This window comes from Nycticebus coucang, chromosome 17 (genome assembly GCF_027406575.1).
Source record: "Nycticebus coucang isolate mNycCou1 chromosome 17, mNycCou1.pri, whole genome shotgun sequence".
Lineage (NCBI taxonomy): Eukaryota > Metazoa > Chordata > Mammalia > Primates > Lorisidae > Nycticebus > Nycticebus coucang.
In genome coordinates this window covers 9,048,014-9,067,781 of record NC_069796.1, presented here as the reverse complement: position 1 = coordinate 9,067,781, position 19,768 = coordinate 9,048,014, and the positions used below count along the sequence as shown (strand labels likewise).

At 33.3% G+C, this 19,768-nt stretch overlaps 1 protein-coding gene across 3 annotated transcripts in view; it reads right to left on the bottom strand.

Moving 5' to 3' along the window:
• The window catches only part of FER (FER tyrosine kinase), a 392,818-nt gene that overhangs the window by 227,983 nt on the left and 145,067 nt on the right, over positions 1-19,768 (bottom strand). For all 3 annotated transcript variants that reach the window (XM_053566752.1, XM_053566753.1, XM_053566755.1), the window contains 2 exons: positions 13,894-13,986; positions 5,394-5,597 (listed from right to left, as the gene is read on the bottom strand). In XM_053566752.1, the coding sequence (XP_053422727.1) occupies positions 5,394-5,597; positions 13,894-13,986 (297 nt within the window). The remainder of the gene's footprint in view (positions 1-5,393; positions 5,598-13,893; positions 13,987-19,768) is intronic.

Sequence of the window (19,768 nt, the reverse complement as noted above, 5' to 3'; positions counted from 1 at the left end):
AATCCAGGAATAGAAAGATAGATGTTCTCACTCACATGGAAGCTAAAAAAAAGGTGAAGGGTAGAATAATAATTATGAGAGGCTCAGAAGAGTGTGAGGGAGGTAGGGAGATGAAGAGAGGTGGGTGAATGGTAGAAACATTCTTTAGATACAAGGAATACACTCTAAAGTTCTACTGCAATGCAGGGTGACTAACGAAAACAACAACGTATTGTATATTTCAAAATAGCTACAAGAGAGAACTTAAAAATTTCCTAACACATAGAGATTATAAATACTCAAGGTAATGGATACCCTAAATACCTTGACTTGATTATTACGTATTCTATACATATAACAAAATATCACATGTGTGACATAAACATGTACAAGAATTGTGTATCAATAAAAAACTTCAAAACAAAAAAGCAATGAGATGAAATTCACACAGAATAAAATTTCAACTCAGCTTCTCATGTCACAATGTCTTATATAAAATTTTAACACATCACTTTAGCTACAGAAATACTGAATAAAATAAAGGGAATTTTCAGCTTTCTTTCTTAATTTAAGAACATATCTAGTCATTTATTTAATTATTATTAAAGGAATTCTGAGAGCAGTGAATTCTGAAAGTCTTAATTCAATATAAATCCAATTAACTTACTTTCTTAAAGATGAAGTACAGCAATGGATCTAAAAACAAGGCTTGTAAAGTTCATCTAAACAAAAAGTGTAGGATGGAACATTCACTAAAACTGTTCAGGACTTGTTTATTGATACACTCAAAATTCCAAATATTACTTTTGACCTTGTGCAGATCTCTATAAATTTCTTGTAACAGAGCTGACCTAAAGATGGGTTCTGATACAGACAGATTTTTTTTTTAAGTTTTTCTACACAGCTTTAACTATAATAGAACAGACTAACTTTTAAGTAAAAGACTTGTCATATGAACTAAGGTTCCTAATAATCTCTTATATGAATTCCAAAATAAGCACCAAAAAATAACAGTATAAAATAAATTTCTATAAAGATAAATTTTTATTGTCATTTGTATTATATTTCATCTATCACGTACTATACTATTAAAGTATAAATAGAAAATAAGGTAAGATTCAATTTGTATAAACTAAAAAGAATATAGATATATATGATTAGAATAGGTCCAAAAATTTGAAATAATACATACTGACACCATAAAGTCTTAATATGAAGCACATATTCTATGGTTCATATTTCTGAATTGTTCCCACATACTTCTTTTGTTTATAAAACATTTACTACATCTAGAATTTGTTTCTGAGTTAACACTGTGCCACTTAACAATCAATCATGCATACAGATGAAAAACATAAAAACCAGAATTATATTTTGTTGCTCTATACATTTCCAGGGAAATGATTATGCAAGGAAGGCTGACAAAATGGAATAAGCACACAAAAACAAGAAGGGATTCAATGAATGCTTAATTGGAAATAATAAGCCTGAGTAGGTCTCTTATAAAAAAAAATCAAGGTTGATAGTTCAGGATAAGCAGGTTTCATAAAAAAAAAAAAAAAAATGAAGAGATTAAAAAAATGAAATAATGAAAAATATGAAAAGGGCTGAGACACATAAACTCAATAAAACTAAAGGCTAAATTAATACAAAGTAAACCTATCTGATAGATTAGTAGATTTGCACATGATAGATATCTAATAAATATCTGTCAAAGTTTAATACACCAAGCCACCCAATTTCAGATTATATTCACAAATTATTCGTAATTATAACCTCCATTTTTGTTTTATTTTATTTTACTGGCCCATATCTCTGAGCCTTAGGTAACACTCACTAAGAATTTCCTAAATAAATTAATGGATAAAAAATGCCATTACATGAAGAATTTTTCCCTGATGTTTTATTTTAAAATATGTATTATGTTGTTCTTTTAATTTATCATCATATGTTAATCTAGATTTCACAGTTTTATTAATCAGTGCTAATGCTGCATCTTTACTATTTCATTGTTCACAAGTTCTACTAATGCATTAAATGCTAGGTTTTAAGCTCGCTGACAAGAGCCATATGTTTTGCAGTTTTATCTTCTATGGTCCATAACATGACACTTTGTGAAAATGGGTGTTTAGGAAACGATTGTTAGATAAATAAATAATTAGAAAAAATACGAATTGGCACTTTTTATTAATAATAGAATAAAAAGTATGTTCTGAAGTTCTTTTTTTATCATATACAAATATAAGGATTTGATTATATACTTAGTTATCAAATGAAACAAAGTTATTTGAATCTCTATGAAAATCTTTCACCAGATATGAAACAAAATTATCAGCTTTAGATATAAACTTTGAATATAGTTTTATATTAAGAACCATTAAAAAGCTAGTAACTATGGTGTAAGTCAGTAAATAACAACACAACATAGTTCAGAAACTCTCAGATATGCTTAATATATCTTATTTTATAAAATTAATGTTTAGCATGCAATAAAAAGTATAATTCTTCTTGCCTAAACTAGCTAAAATAACAATTAGCTATTCTCTACGAGAGTGGTAAAAAAAATGTGAAATTTTAAAATATGTGCTGATATTGATTGCCTAAAACATTCAAGGATGCAAATAGTTTTGCACCATGTTAAAAAGAAACTGTGATAGTCCTACAAAAGTAGGGCTCCAAAATAATTACCATCCTAGACTCTAGCTCCTGGGACCGATGTTGTTAAAACTAACATTTGTAAAGCCAAAGTTAAATACATAACTGAAACATAATTTTCATAACTACAGTATTTAAATTTCACAAATAAATCCCATAGGAACCAAAAAGAAATTTCAAAAGTAACTTTTCCAATTACAATAACATTTCTTACAAAGTGCATTTTTTTTCCTCAAAGTCATCAACTGATGATAAAATGCCTATTATGTGCTTAGCACTTCATATCATGCAAAGTATATATTCACTGAGTTGGTTATCTCAAAACCTCCATAGAATATTATCCCCTTTATTTCATAAACCACAGAGCATACAAAGGGCAGAGCTAGAACTGAGACTCAGGACTTCTGACCCCAAGCCCAATGAATGCTCTTTTCGTTGATCCACTGTTTGATAATTGTTCTGTTTTCTAAAGTCCCATATTACTTTACGTCTTCCTCTCTAAGGAAACTTGTCACCTTATTCAAACGCCTTTATTATAATATAATAGACAGCCATTAAACATCTGTTAATGAATATTTATTGACTCCTTCTGGGCAAAAGACATATGAAGAAAGAAAAAGGATAATTTTAGTTCATGGAAGAGTCACCTGCCAAAATCGAAAAAAATTAAAAATTAAAATTAAATTTTAAAATTTTAAATTTAAAAATTAAATCTTAAACTTCTATTTTCAACTCCTTGAGAAGTCAACATTTTGTAGTAAAGCTCCCAAAGTAAACATTAGGCAGTAGAAAACCTGAGGCATTTACTAAAAAACCAATTCCCTCATCTTTAATGGAGATATCCGAAAACTGCAGGGGCAGAAGGAAATCAGATAAAAGCTTCAAAGCAGTGTCTTGTTTGAGCACATATTATGTTGTTCATTTTAGCCACTGAAAACAAAATGGCAATATTAAAAACAAGTAAAAATTAGTTCTCCCTTTCCATTTGTTTCTAAGAAAACAACTTGTTTCTAAGAAAACTAATGTAAATTCCTATAGTTACATTTTAAACTAGAAGTGATAATATGGTAAACATCTCAGTCTTATTTAATGTATGACATATTTCAAAAATAGTAATTTTTAAAACTTAAAAATAGAATGAAACAATCACATAAATTATAGTTAACAGTTAACAAGTTTATACTTTACCTATAATCTGTCATTCTATAGCTCTCATACCATTTTATAAATAGTGCATTTATGGTCACAAATTATAATAGGGTATGTTATCTACCTCCATAACTTAAAGGCATACACAAATTACAAAAGAGTTTCCCAAGGAAACTATGACATAATACTAGAAACAGCATAGTTTTTAAAACAGTAAATTAGATCTATAAAAATGGACAAATACATTTACCAAATTGAGGTCCAAATACTATACAAAATTAAGAAATAGCGTGAAAACTCTAATAGTAGGCATACTTGAATTCCTTTTATCCCCTCTGAACGGCATCTATTTTCATTTAACTATCACTCCTGCATGTAAATGTTCTACAAACCACTGAAATGCACACTTTAACAGGATTAGTTGTACGGTATGTGGCACCTTAAAAAAATACATTCATTGATATATACAATGAGAGATATATACAGACATAAACACATACACAGTAAAACCTCCATAGCTGACCACCTCCCTGTACTGACCACTTCCTTAAGCTGACCTAATTCTCACAGATTGGACATGCACAACACGTATGCATCAGAACAGTAGGCATAGTTCTTGATGTTGACCTCTCAACTTACAGAGGTTCTACTGTGTGTGCATACATGTGTGGTATGCATAAAGGTTATTATCTACAATCCCTGAGGTTCATCTAAGGATCATGATTCAATCCTTCTGTAAGGCAATTAGTATCACTATAGTACTCAGACATAAACTAAAATCCTCTGCACAGCTACCTTAAAAATGTATGCCACTTGAAATGATGGGAGTGGAAATTGAGAAATACAGGCATCAATTTCATCATATGCCAAAAGCATTTAAAATATATAAGTGGGTAAAAATGAAAAATTTGAAATTACTTTTCCTGTATTTAATACTCAATAAGGAAAATACATTAAACAGAGAAGTAATTTAGCAATATTAAAATTTTAAAAATGAATTAGCATTAAAATAATGTGAATAGATGATTTTTAAAATTCTTCATCAGTTTCTATTTATTGTTTATTAATGTCAATAAGCAAGAAATTATATACAAAAAGAAAAAAACCTTAATCCTATGGAATCATAAAACCAATTCAAGTATCATTGTTCAATTCATTAAGGGATTTCATTATCACAATTTGTAAGATATTTCTTTAAAATCCTTCTTGGAACCATTTTAAAAGCAAATTCAAGGTCCAATTTCAAAAATATGAATTACATAAACTCTGGTTTCCCTAGAAAAAAAATTCATGATAATCACATTATTCTTATTTTTAATTTAAAATATCTTTAGTGTTCAAATTTAACTTAACTTACTTAAATAGTTATTATTTAAATTTATATTTGTAAAAACTATTTTTAATATAAAATATTTCTAAATACATGTTTATTAAGATTTAAAATGTTAGTAAATTTTGAGGAATTAAATTTAAGGAAATTGAGGTGAAAAAAATTATGTGATAAGCTTTAAGAATTACAAGTATTTATCATAAACCATTCATCATTTTAATAAAATCATAGTATAATAAACTACATCAAAATACACATATAAACTAAACTGGAAACGTACATCAACAAATTGTATGATAAAATGTCTCCTCTGTCCATCAGAATATACAGAAAGGACGTATTCACCCGGTTTCCCATGACTCTCTCGCACCAAGAAGTCTCCTTGTTGTTTTAGCAGATCTTGGGCTTCTATTCTGGGGATTGCACCATGGTACCAGTCCTGTTCTGCCAGGGGCTTCTCAATGAAAGAGATCATATCAGAGAGCTTGAACGAACAATAAAAAACTTAGTTAGAGACAATGGTGATTATTTTCTGGCAAAATTCACAGCAATTATGAAAACATTACAATGTCTCTTCTTTTAATTAACTGATTAAAAGTTATAAGAATATGTGAATTTTTCATAATTTCTAAAGAAATAATACTTCAATGCTTCATTTTTTTCTGTCTATAATATACAGGCACACAGAATATTAGAATTTAGAGTTAGCGTTTGGTATCTTATTCATTATGTCATAATGTAAACTCAACGTTAAAATGTATCAACAGGTGAAATTATGAAGAAAAGGAGTTACTACCAGGGAAATATGCCAGAAAACAACTTCATTTTTAAATAAAAAGCAGAATTATTCCTTTTTAATGAATCAACTCTCCATCACATTGGCCGTGGACTGTCCGTGGCCGTGTTCCTGGAACACTGTCTCTGGTTGTATTTGACGCGGTCTTACCGCAGAACCTTCCTGTCCTTATCCCTACTCATCTGTCTTCAACTGTAAAGCCTTGGGAGAAATGGCATCACCGAAAACCACCAGCATCCGATTACAAACACATGATAAGAACAAAGGAGAATTATAGATGAGCATGGCAGGAAAAGTAAATTATCTGTTATTTTTGAGAGGCCAGATGTTAATACCAAATAGCAAAGATAATTAACAGCTGACTGTATTTCCTTGATATGTTCTAATTAATAGTAGAACTTTAAAGCATAATTATATTTTTAATTTTTTTCTCTGCATTAATTACAAGGGTTTTTTAAATTTCAGAATATGGTGTTACAATTGCTTTGGTTATATAATAGCTCAGTGGTTAGGGCGCCAACCACATGCACTAGGGCTGGTGGGTTCAAACCCTGCCCACGCCTGCCAAACAAACAAACAAACAAAAAAAAAAAATAGGCAGGCGTTGTGGTGGGCGCCTGTAGTCCCAGCTACTTTGGAGGCTGAGGCAAAAGAATCACTTGAGCCAAAAAGTTTGAGGTTGCTGTGAGATGTATACCACAGCACTCTACAGAGGGTGACAAAGTGAGACTCTATCTCAATAAAAAATTAATTAATTAATTAAAATAAGTTGCTCTTGTACAGTTTAAGTCAAATTTATAAGTTCCCCCTCCCCTCGATAGTGTGCACTATACCCATTAGGTATGAACTTACCCCTCCCATCTGCCCCTCCCACCAGCTTGCTTTCCTTAACTTTTACTATCAAATGTGCATGTGGGTGTTGATTAGGCCCAGTGTAATAGGACATTTACATGATGTTTATTTTTGCAAAACTTAGAAGAATGGTCTCCAGTTCCATCCAAGTTGTTAGAAAGGTTAAGTTCGACTTTTTTACGGCTGAGAAGTACTCCCTATCTCATTTTCTTACGCCACTCATGTATTGATGGGCACTTGGGTAGGTTCCACAACTTTGCAATTGTGAACTGTGCTGCAATAAATATTTAAATATGTATGTCCTCTTGATAACATTACTTTTTTCCTTTGCATATATACCCAATAGTGGGATTGAGGGATCAAATTGTAGGTCTACTTTTAGTTTTCTCTGTTATCTCCACACTAACTTCCACACAGACTGTACTAGTTTGCAGTATCACTAACAGTATGTAAGTGTTCCTTTCTTTCCACATCCATGCCAGCATTTGCTGTTTGGGGATTTTTTGATAAAAGCTATTCTCATTGAAGTTAGGTGATACCCCATTGTGGTTTTGATTTATATACTCCTGATGTTTGCAGACAATGAGCATTTCTTCATAACTTTGTTGACTATTAGTGTACTTTTTTTTGAAAAGCTTCTCTTCACGTCATTTCTCCACTTTTTTATAGGGTGGTGTGATGTTTTTCTTGCTGATTTGTTTGAGTTCTTTCTACATTCTGGTTAGCAAATGTATAGAAAGCAAATATTTTCTTCCATTCTAAAACCTGTCTATTTGCTCTATGGGTTGTTTTCTTAACTGTGCAGAAGTTTTTAATTTAATCAGGGTCCAATTTGTAATTATTTTTGTTGCTGTGACTGCCTTTGGGGTCTTTTTCATAAATTCTTTGCCTTGGCTGATGTCTAGTTTTTCCAACATTTTTTCCTAGAGAAATACTGTAGGTTAAAGTCTGTTGTCCAAGGTGAATTAATTTTCGTGAATGGTGAGATGTGTGGGTCCTGTTTCAATCTTTCACATGTGGCTATCCAATTTTTTCAGCACCCTTTATTGCATGGGGATTCTTTTCTGCAGTGTATATTGTTGTCTGCTTTTCTTTTTTTCTTACACATACATGTGTTTATTAGGTTTCCATTTTTTTGCCTTCACAAAATTAAAAAGGCTTAAAATGTAATAACAATAACAATGTTTAAGATAAGAACTAGGAACAAAAACCTCGTAAAGAATGAACGAACATAAATACATTCAGAAAAGGAATCAGATAGTTGCTACATCGAAATATTAAGCAATAATAATAATGCAAAGAAAGTAACATTCACATTGTCAAATAAGAGTATGTCTAATATAGAATGCTTTGACTCTGAGACTCAGTTTGCAGTCATGAGTTAACTTCTTCTTACTTTTTTTTAAAGTCTCAAAAAATAGACAACTAATATTTATAAATGTAAAAGATAATTTTGAAAAACAGATCATGCCAAATCTTATAGACAATAGAAAAAGAAGAAATACTTCAAAATCATTATAATTGATCTGGGTACACCTGAGATTAAAATTGGAGAAAATATATTATTATAAAGGGGAAATTATAAATATATGTCACTTATAAATGAGGATGTAATATCCTAAACAACACATTAACAAGTTGAATTAAAAATTAATGTTTAAGAAATGTACTTTGGTCAAAATTAAATCCAATTTATGTGAGAATTAGTCACTATTTTCTTTGCTTTCCTTGTTTTTTTTCCTTTTTCTTCTTTTCCTTTCCCTCACCCACTCCCTCCTTCTCTGTCTAGTCTCCCCTGCCCCTATGCCCCACTGTGTCATTAATTGTCATTAATTGTCTTCATATCAAAATTGAATACATAGGATTCATACTTCTCCATTCCTGTGATGCTTCACTAAGAATAATGTGTTCCACCACCATCCAGGTTAGTACAAATGCTGCAAAATCTCCATTTTTTATGGCTGAATAATATTTCATGGTATACATGTACCACAGCTTACCAATCCATTCCTGGGTTGAAAGACATTTAGGTTGTTTCCACATTTTGGCAATTGTAAATTGGGCTGCAATAAATAGCCTAGTACAAGTGTCTTTATAATAAAAGGTTTTTTTTCCGTCTGGATAGACGCCCAGTAATGGGATTGCAGAATCAAACGGGAGGTCTAGGTTGAGTTCTTTGAGATTTCTCCATACTTCCTTCCAAAAAGGTTGTATTAGTTTGCAGTCCCACCAGTAGTGTAAAAGCGTTCCTTTCTCTCCACATCCGTGCCAGCATCTGCAGTTTTGAGATTTTGTGATATAGGCCATTCTCACTGGGGTTAGGTGATATCTTAGGGTGTTTTTAATTTGCATTTCTCTAATAATTAGGGATGATGAGCATTTTTTCATATGTTTACTAGCCATTTCGTCTGTCATCTTTAGAGAAGATTCTGTTCATCTCTCTTCCCATTGATGTGTGGGATTATTGTTTTTTTCTTGTAGATTAATTGAAGTTCTGTATAAATCCTGGTTATTAAGTGTTTATCTGATTCAAAATATGCAAATATCCTTTCCTATTGGGTAGGTTGTCTATTTGCTTTGGTTGTTATCTCCTTGTCTGTACAGAAGCTTTTCAGTTTAATTAAATCCTATTTGTTTATTATTGCTGTTGTTGCTATTGCCATGGCAGTCTTCCTCATAAAGTTGTCTGCTTTTCATAGATTGGACAGCCATATGAGGATAGTTTTTTACCTAGGTTTTCTGTTCTGATCCATTGGTCCATGTCTATGTTCTTATGACAGTATCATGCTGTTTTGGTTACTACAGCCTTGTAGTATAACTTGAAGTCTGGTAAAGTGCTACCTCCTGATTTGTCCTTTGGCTTAAGATTTGTTTTGGCTACACAAGCTCTTTTCTGGTTCAAAGCATAGAATTATTTTTTCTAGATCTACAAAAATTGACATTGGTGTTTAATGGGAATTGCATTGAATCTGTAGATCACTGTGGGTAGTATAGACATTTTAACAATGTTGATTCTGCCCATCCATGAGCATGATATATTTTTCCATTTGTTTACATCCTCTACAATTTCCTTCCCCAGTGATTCATAGTTCTTCTTATAGAGCTATTTTCCCTCCTTGGTTAAGTATGTTCCTAGATTTTTTTTTCTGTTGCTATCGTGAAAGGTATTAAGTATTTGATTCGATTCTCAGCTTGGTTGGTGGTAGTATATAGGAATACTATTGATTTGTGTGTATTGATTTTGTATCCTGAGACTCGGCTCAATTTACTTATCAATTCCAGGAGTCTCTTGGAAGAACTGTTGGAGTTTACTAGATATAATATCATATCATCAGCACAGAGTGATAGCTTGAACTCTTCTGTCTGCATTTGGATACTGACGATTTCCTTCTCTTATCTGATTGCTCTGTCTAGGACTTCCAGCACTAAGTTGAATGGAAGTGGTGAAAGTAGGCATGCTTGTCTGGTTCCAGATCTAAGCAGGAATGCTTTCAATTTTTCTCCATTCACTATGATGTTGGCTGTGGATTTGTCATATATGGCTTTTATAATTTTCAGATATATTCCATCAATGCCTATTTTGTTAAGAGTTCTTATCATGAAAGGGTGCTAAATTTTGTCAAATACTTTCTCTGTATCTACAGAAATGATCATAAGGTATTTGCTTTTGCTATTATTTGGTGAATCACATTTATTGCTTTGCTATGTTGACCCATCCTTGCATCACTGAGATGAAACTCACTGATCATGGTGGATCAGTTTTTTGAAAGGCTGCTGACTTTGTTTTCCTAGAATTTTATTGAGAATTTTTGCATCTATATTTATAAGGGATATTGCTCTTTATTTTTCTTTTTTATTATATACTTTTCTGACTTTGGTATCAAGGTGATACTGGCTTCATAGAATGAGTTGAGAAGGAAGCGTTCCTTCTTGGTGTTATGAAATAATTTCCGCAGTGTAGGTCCAGTAAAATTTGGCTGTGAAATAATTTGGTCTAGGACTTTTTTTCATTGGAAGGTTTTTTAGTGTTTCTTCAATTTTGTTACTTGATATTGGTTTGTTCAGTTCTGTTTCTTCCCAGTTGAGCCCATGGGGGTTGTGTGTTTCCAAGAATTTGTTCATTTCCTCAGTTTTTCATAGAGGTTTGTATACCATTCAAGATAATGTTTTATATTTCTGTGCTATCAGTTGTAATATCTCCTTTCTCATTTCTGATTGAGCTTCTTATGGTTCTTTCTTTTTGTTTCTGGTTAATCTAGCAAGAGATCTGTTAATTCTGTTTACCTTTTCAAAGAACCAACTTTTTGTTTCATTAATATTCTGTATAATTCTTTTGTTATTAATATCACTTAGTTCTGTTCTGATCTTAGTTATTTCTTTTCCTCTGCTGGTTTTGGATTAGTTTTATCTTCCCTTTTCTAATTCCCTGACATGATTCATTATATTGTTGATTGGTGATCTTTATGTTTTTCCTTTTATGTAGGCATTTGTCCATTAATTTTTCTCTTAAGTAGGCTTTTCCTGAGTCCCAGAGGTTTTTATGATGTGTGTTCCCTTTATTTAGTTTGACAAACCTTTTAATTTCCACCTGAATTTCCTCTTTTACCCAGCTATCATTCAGCAGACAGTTGTTTAACTTCCATGACTTTGAGTGTAGAAAAGTGTTTCTGTTGGAGTTGATTTCTAATTTGATTCCACTCTGAACTGGGAACAGTACATGATATAATTTCAATTTTTTTTTAATTTTTGATACATTTTGTGACCTATGACCAATTTCACCACAACCTATAGACATCAGACTAGCCAAAGTTAACACAAACATGGAACTCCTACGAACCATAAGGCAAAACAACCCATCAGACTAACTGCAGACTTCTCAACTGAGAGCTCACAAGCCAGAGGGGACTGGGGCCTCATTCTCAGTCTTCACCAACAGAATGATGGCCAGCCTAGAATTTTGTATTCTGCAAAACTAAGCTTCTTATATTAGAGAGAAATAAAGATTTTCTCAGACAAGCAAACATTGAGGGAATTTGTCAAGACCAGATCTGCCCTGCAGGAAGTACTCAACTCTACGTTATATACATCACAATAGATACCCAGCAGTATAAAACCACCCATTGCTAAAGTTTAAAGCCTAAACACTATAATAGCTCCAGAGGTAAAACAAAGCAGTAAAGTTGAAATCAAGAGGATGAACAGAAATCTACCCCATTTATCAATTATTTCAATAAATGTGAATTGACTGAACTCCCCTCTCAAGAGGCACAGGCTGGCTGAATGGATAATGAAATATAAGCCAAGTATCTGCTGTCTCCAGGAAATGGATCTAAACCACAAGAACTCAATCACACTTAAGGTAAAGGGATAGAAAATGTCATTCCACACAAATAAAAATATATCCTTCATAGCAACATAAGTAAAGACAGACAAGGTGGTCATTATATAAAGGTAAAGGGAGAAATCCAACAAGAAGACATAATTCAAGTGCACCTATATTTATAAAACAAATCTTACTAGATCTATACAAAGTAATAAACAGCAACATCATAATAGCCAGTGATTTCAAGACCCCCTGACACAAATGGACCGTTGCTCCAAGCAGAAAATAAACAAACACAGGACTTAAAGGAGACTCCAGAGCAAATGGCCCCACCAGACATTACAGAACATTCTATCCCAAAACTATTGATTATACATTCTTCTCATAAGCACGTGGGCCATTCTCCAAGATTAAAGCATAATTTTAGATAAAATAAAGCAAATGCATTATACATATGAAAATAGAATTGATCATAACAGTGTTCACATTAGAGTTGATACACCTATACTTCTCAATGTTTTAAAAGTATGGTTAATCATGCCTATAATCCTAGCACTGTGGGAGGTCAAGGTGGGTGGATTGCCTGAGCTCACAGGTTCGAGAACAGCCAGAGCAAGAGTGAGACCCCGTCTCTAAAAATAGCCGGGCATTGTGGCGGGCACCTGTAGTCCCAGCTACTTGGGAAGTTGAAGCAGGAGGATCACTTGCTCAAACCTCAAACCAAGAGTTTGAGGTTGCTGTGAACTATGATCCCATGACACTCTACAGAGGGTGACAAAGTGAGACTCTGTCTCAAAAACTAAAATTAAAAAATTAAAAATATAAACATATGGTTAAAATACAGGGCTCCTTTAAAAGAAAGTCTAATAGAACACTTAGATCAACAGTCTTGATGGAAAGAAGAACAGGAGATACTTACCTAATAGATTAATTTGTTTCTAACTGAATATTGTATCTGATGCTGTCAAATGCTTAATACTTATTGTTATGATCAGGGTATATTTTAATGTATCAGCTCCAAATATGTGGTCTTTTTTCACTGTACATAAGTTAAATAACTTACCACTATCTCAGAGTACTGAGATCAGCCACACATGTAACATCTTCCCATATGTAGGTGGTTACAATTTTGCATTAAGAACCATCTCAGAGACTTCTGCAGCCAAGGCCAGTATATACTACTATAGGCAGTAGTATCTACATAGGAGTACCTGGGTATTTGAGGGAAAAAACTCCTTTCCAAATAAATAGGATACCTTATACCCTAGAGAAATAGCTAGTGATTTGTTCACAGTGTATTTTGCTTGGGTAAGCTGCTATTACTAAGGATAACTGATATTCTATGTACTAATGTGATATGCCAAGCCCAAATTTCAACAATCTATCATCCAGACTTCAATTTTATAATTAAAACGTTCTTAAAAACAAGAATACATATATAAACTAATACATTTTTATAATACATGTATAGAATCTCTATCAGAAAAATGTTATGTTTCACTAGAAAAGAAATTTGTATATTCTATATTCTATTCTCCTACTAAGGTCCCAAAGTATGTAAAATGTTTCCCATAATTATCTGTATGTAGTACAGGAGGTCTATATATAAGTTTATTTCTGTCTTTCTAATATTAATGTTATAAGGAGTTTTACTATATATATATGAACAGATTCATACTCATGCAAAAAGTTAAATTACACTTTTATTCTCCCAATGGTAAGTACAAATTTATATATGCTATTCACCGGTACGTGCAAAAGAAGCTAGACGCTGACAATTTTCAGTAGCACAGAGTTAGTCCTACTTACTGCAGAAGAGCCCAGTGCAGATTTTGGAGACCTAATTATTCCAGCAATTGAATGACGAATAGACTCAAATCTGGACAGCCTCTCCTTTCTTTCCTGGAAGGAGTAAGAAACAAGCCTTTAGCAACAGTAAACTTCCGATATATACACATTATGTACTTAGGTATGTGTCCACAGCTTATCTATCATGTCTTCAAACCTAGTAGGTGTTTTGATATTAAGGGTAACAAACAAATGCATAAAAACACTATGGCACTTTATTTTCCTGGTACCTCAATAAATGTCTTTGGGAACAAAAAGAAAGAAACAGAAATTCATATAAAATTCTTTTAAAATTTCATAAAACAAATAATAAAAAGGAATTTCATGGAAAACAAACTATTAACGTGCAAAAAAAGGACACAAGCTAATAAGGAAGCAATCTAACAGAGTATTTCAGATAGCACCATAGTTGTGAAAGATTATCAAGTAAGAAAACATAATAAAGAGAAAGCAGGAAGAGTTTTATATGGAACACATTTTTACAAAGTGAACTTCACTTAACTACCTAAGAGAGTTTCCCAAGGTTCCCATGACGGTAACGGAGGGGACGGGAAGGTGACAAAGGAGGTCACGGCAGAACTCCCACTAAGAAAAGTCAGTTCAGACGGCTGTTGGCTATAGAATGTACATTTCTGTATATTGTATACCACAGATGAAAGAAATGTTTCCTAAAATTTCAAATCTTTAGACCTATTTTATAAAGATAAATGAATGGGGTGAGTAAAGGGGTAGAAAAGAATACCAAAGAAGAGCAAAGATGAGAATGGAGAGAAGAAGGCCTACAATGGTCAAGTATTTGTGAGGGTGTTTAATGGAAGCATTGATCACTATAAGTCATCAATATATAAGTCATCAATAATGACTACATTTCAACTGTTAATCAGCTGCAGACAAACGAGAACCTACTTCAGCTGAAATAGCTCCATGTCTTCCACCAGTAGGGATGCCCAATTCTACTGATGAGAAACACCTAAAGCAGGCCACAAATGACATCCTGTGCTTCCTCTGCCTCCCGTCCCCAGTGTGTGTGTCTGTGACAGTAAGTGAAGACGTTTTTGGCCACACACTACCTTATAAACACTGCAGTTTCTGAAATTCAACTGTTATCTCTCCACTCGCCTACTCCCACTTTATTTACATCTATTTCTAATCATTACAGTGCTAATAGTTCTGATTGTTATAAAAACATGTGCTTATTAACAAAATAATCTTAGCACAACTTTCTGAGAGAATAGATGATTTAACTTCTTTTTCATCATTATCACATCACTAATTTGGTCACAATCCTATGTAAACCACTATCTATTACATCAATTTTATCATGTATAAAATGGGAAAAAATAATACAAACCTTTCTCAGAGGGGCCTTACAAGTAAATTACTATAGATGATTAAAAATTAATATCTTAAAAGTATGTACATATTTAATATAGAAAAATCTCTGTGGCCCTAACCTAAGGAATGTGAGCATGCATCCTAGAGCCTTAATCCTGCCTGTAGACCCAGTTTTACTTTTTAATAAAAATCACCATAACAGAGTCACAAGAACTGCTAAAGTAGTAGCATAACCTTTCTTTCAAGCTTATCCATCCTCTACTTGGGTGTTTTTTTAACCTATTTCTTATGCTTAAGAAGTCTTTTGAATTTACGGGGGCAAGACATGATTGCAAGAGGGACTTTACCTAACAATTGCAATCAGTGTAACCTGGCTTATTGTACCCTCAATGAATCCCCAACAATAAAAAAAGAAGTCTTTTGAAAAAAACGAACTGGTAAAATGTATAGCCAAAATATGGAAAATGAAATATTGGGGAATAAAGCATATATACGGTGTTTTATAATTAGATTTATATGCACTATTATAATGGTGCACAGCATACATATTGAACAACACTGGAGTGCCTATAGTTTTTCTATTCCCCAGCCCAAGTTGCCTTTTTCCCTTTAGGAAATTTCTGCCCCTACTCTTCATGGTCTAATATTACATAATTTTACAATTATTTTACAAGATATTCTCTACATGTTGGCCACCACTTTATAAAATTTTGTAATGAATACCTTGTAAATAAAGGTACATTTAACACAGTTCTCGTTTTCCCTGTGTGTGGTGACTCTAGGGACAATTTTGGGGACACCCTGCATTGTGTGTTTAAAGGGATACAATTAGTGAAGCCATCTTTTCATTTAAAGTACTATTTATATAGGTAAATCAAAAAATTTATTATCAAAAATAATAATAATGAGGTCTTAAGTTTTAGACAGAAAGAATTAAAAAGCAAATGGGGTTTATAAAACATTTTAACCAGTGCCAGCTCAATTGGTGCTTAGATTTCTACAAATAAAACATGAAATTCTTGCCAATGCTCCTGTCTATATAATGTTAAGTATCAGCCTTAAATTACAATCTACGAAATAACACATCAGACTATGCTGAATTCACTGATAGGTTGATTTTTATGTCAAATAATTAAATGGCTACTTTAAAAAATTAAAATTAAAAAGTTTTTCTTCAATTACCATGGATATATTGCCTAGTTTCCTTGCAGGCCTCCCAGTACTACTACTGAGAATCACGTTACCCTCCTCAAGTAATGGTAAGATAAAGTGCTTTCTCCAGATCAGTGAGACCTAGGGATTAGTTCTGGCAAACATAAGCCCCTCACAATGGAAATGGGCTGGTGAAGAAGGTAAGAGAGAGGTGATATTATAAAATAATATCTGAAGTTGTGAAATATATTCTGATGAAATGCCTAGAAAAAATGCTACAAATGTAAAATATAAAGTATAAAATAGCTAATAACTATCCTGAAAGAAAAGTTCTAGATGTAGTATCAGTTTCAAATTTCATTTAAAAATAGTTTTTCACTATTTTAAAAATTAAATGAGACACTCCCTGCCTCTCTGTATATATGTGTATGTGTGTGTATATACCTATATACAAAACTAAGAGGCCCAGCGTGGTGGCTCATGCCTGTAATCCTAACACTCTGGGAGGCTGCGGCAGGTGTATAGCTTGAGCTCACAAGTTCAAGACCAGCCTAAGCAAAAAGTGAGATCCCATCTCTACTAAAAATAGAAAAACTGAGGCAAGAGGATTACTTGAGCCCAAGAATTGGAGGTTGCTGTGAGCTATGATGCCACAGCACTCTACCCAGGGCAACAGCTTGAGACTCTGTCTCAAAAAAAAAAACCCTAAGAGAATGGTTCATAATAATTAGAAGTTTGTCTATTATTAATTTTTAAAAATTTCTATGAGAAATAATACCTTAATTACTTAATGGAAAATTATACCTATTGGGTTTTGAAACATTCTTCACTAGAACCGGAAGAGTGCAGTAGAACAGGCTCCTTGGTCGCCTTCTGCCCACTAACACACAGGCAAAGGGACGAGGAGCAAGAATGAAGGTTTTGCTGACTGGAGTGGCTCTGACAAAAATCAGAAGCTTTACCAAATGACTTCCTATCTAGCTACTGTGGTAAGTGACAAACAATTTTAACCAGAAAGCATGTAACATTTCTCAAAGCACAGCTCGTAAAGGAAGCACTAGGAAGAGGGGATAACGGTCTTGATGTCACAAGGGAGAAAAGATATGAGTCAGGGCAAATTATTTAACTACTCTGGTTCCTAGTTTCCCTGTTAGTAAAAAGGAAAGCAATGGACCATACAAAATCTTCATTTCAAAATTTCTGTGACTATTGCCAACCCCCAAACATTTGTCTTGCACTGATCACGATGAGGGCCCAACAGAGAGTTCATGGTGTCAGGCTGGCGATCAGAGCTGCTTTTCTTAGAGCACTTAGTCACTGCTGTCTCAGGTGCCCACAGAACATGAGACACGGGAAGGGGGACCCAGTGTGAAAGGGGCCACTAGAACACTTCTTTCATTAATAATGGGTTATTAAAACAAAAACCAATTATTATTTCTCACAGACTTCTATAAATAAATCCAATCCAATAACATTCTTGGAAGGAACATTGAAAGTGAGTCTTTGGCCCTCTAGGAAGAGTCACATACTTATTTGAATCAGGAGGCAATAAGAATAAAAAAAAAAAAAAAGATAATATTCATGCTCAAACTCTAGGCTGAATGCCAAAGTATCCCAGACACTTCTTATGCAAACCAGCCATAAAATATGGACAGATTTTGTGAGAAATAAGTAAAGAGAAATTATAACCCCAGAGAAGACTATCTCACGAAAAAAATTCTATGCTGTTGATGACTCCAAAATGTAAATGAAATACTGTAAATATCAGTATGTCTTTCATAAAAAGAATACATTTATAAACAAGTAACTTAATCTTTTGCAGATGCTGATATGCTGGGAAGAATGAAAGATACACAGTTTCTGCTCCCATCAGGATAATGAATTTAAGTATTAAAACAGTTTCTAAATGATTTATTTTAGCAATTGCATTCTGACTGAAGACAAATCATTTTAGGAGTGTTCACTGCCTAGTAACTCAGTTTGTCATGCTGTCTTTTTCCTTTGATGCTTGCATATTAAGAATATTTATTAGAAGAAAGACAATTCTCTTACTAAGTCAAGCATATCCATATTCTGAAATAATGAAAATGAAAAACAAATATAAAAAAGAATATTTGAACGATTATTAAGAGCTTATTTTAAAATAACAATGCTAAGGAAATCAACAGTGTAATAGAAGAGTTTGGTGAGATCTAGATTATAAAATATCATAAATCAATTTTCGTACTTTCTTGTCTCTTAAAATAAGATGTCTCCAGGGAAATGAGATCCAGACAAGAGGCTACAGTCAGCTGCCTTTCCATTCAACACCTGAATACAATCCCTGTTCCATGGTGCTTTTCCCAAATGTGTGACCACAAATGGCTAAAGATAATTATTTTTTTCCTAAGATTTTATTTTTAAAGCCTTTTTAAGTTCATAAAAAAAATTGGAAGGAGCAGAGATTTCTCAGCGTGGCACAATTGCTGTAACGAGGAAGGAAGCCAAGGAAGCTAAACTGCTCATCACAGTCCACAGTTTACATCAGGGTTCATGTGTGATGTCATACATCCCATGGATTTAGATGAACATTTGATGCTTTAGGAAATATGGAAAATCTATCATGGCTTCTCTTTGCTCTCACCTCCTACTTTATATACCTCTGAAAACAATTTGCAGCCCTAATACTCATCCTCTTGCTATAGTAAGGCCACTCCCCCGTACTCTGTGAAGACAAAGAATTCCCTACGGAGAGGCAGCTTGGAAAGGAGCTCTTCATCTTCCCAAGTAGGTGAAAATCCAGAGGGCTCAGTTCTGCCTGGACAATCTCTCCCAACACACCATTGCACATGCATACCACCTTTTTGGCCGGGGGAGGATTTCATCGGAAATCTCTCTTTCAAATCTTCTTTTCTCATCCCCTGCTTTACTCAGAGGAAACATGTGAGTAAGAGCGGGTGGGTCAACAGTGCCTCGCTCCATGGAGTGGGCTCCTCTGGAGTCTAGTCTAATCAGCACACAAGCTGTCAGTACAAATTTATTAAAACCTTGTGGGGATCCAACTGCTCCTACAGTTCCACCAAGGATGGAAGTAGTCATGGGTTTTTTTTTCCTATAAAAGTCTCATGACATTATGGCCTTAGGGTCATTTAAAGCTAAGCTAGGTTCATTTCTATCCTTAGTTCTCTAAAGTCTTTCTTACAAATTATTATCTTGCAGCTTATCTGCCTTATTTTGGTTGTTGCATAGAAATAATGGTCTCTTAGGACTTCCATATCTAATTTCTATGCAGAATTCATATGCACTTTATTAAAACAAATAATCTACTAGTCATCATTTAATTTACCTTTACTTACAAACCAAAAAATAC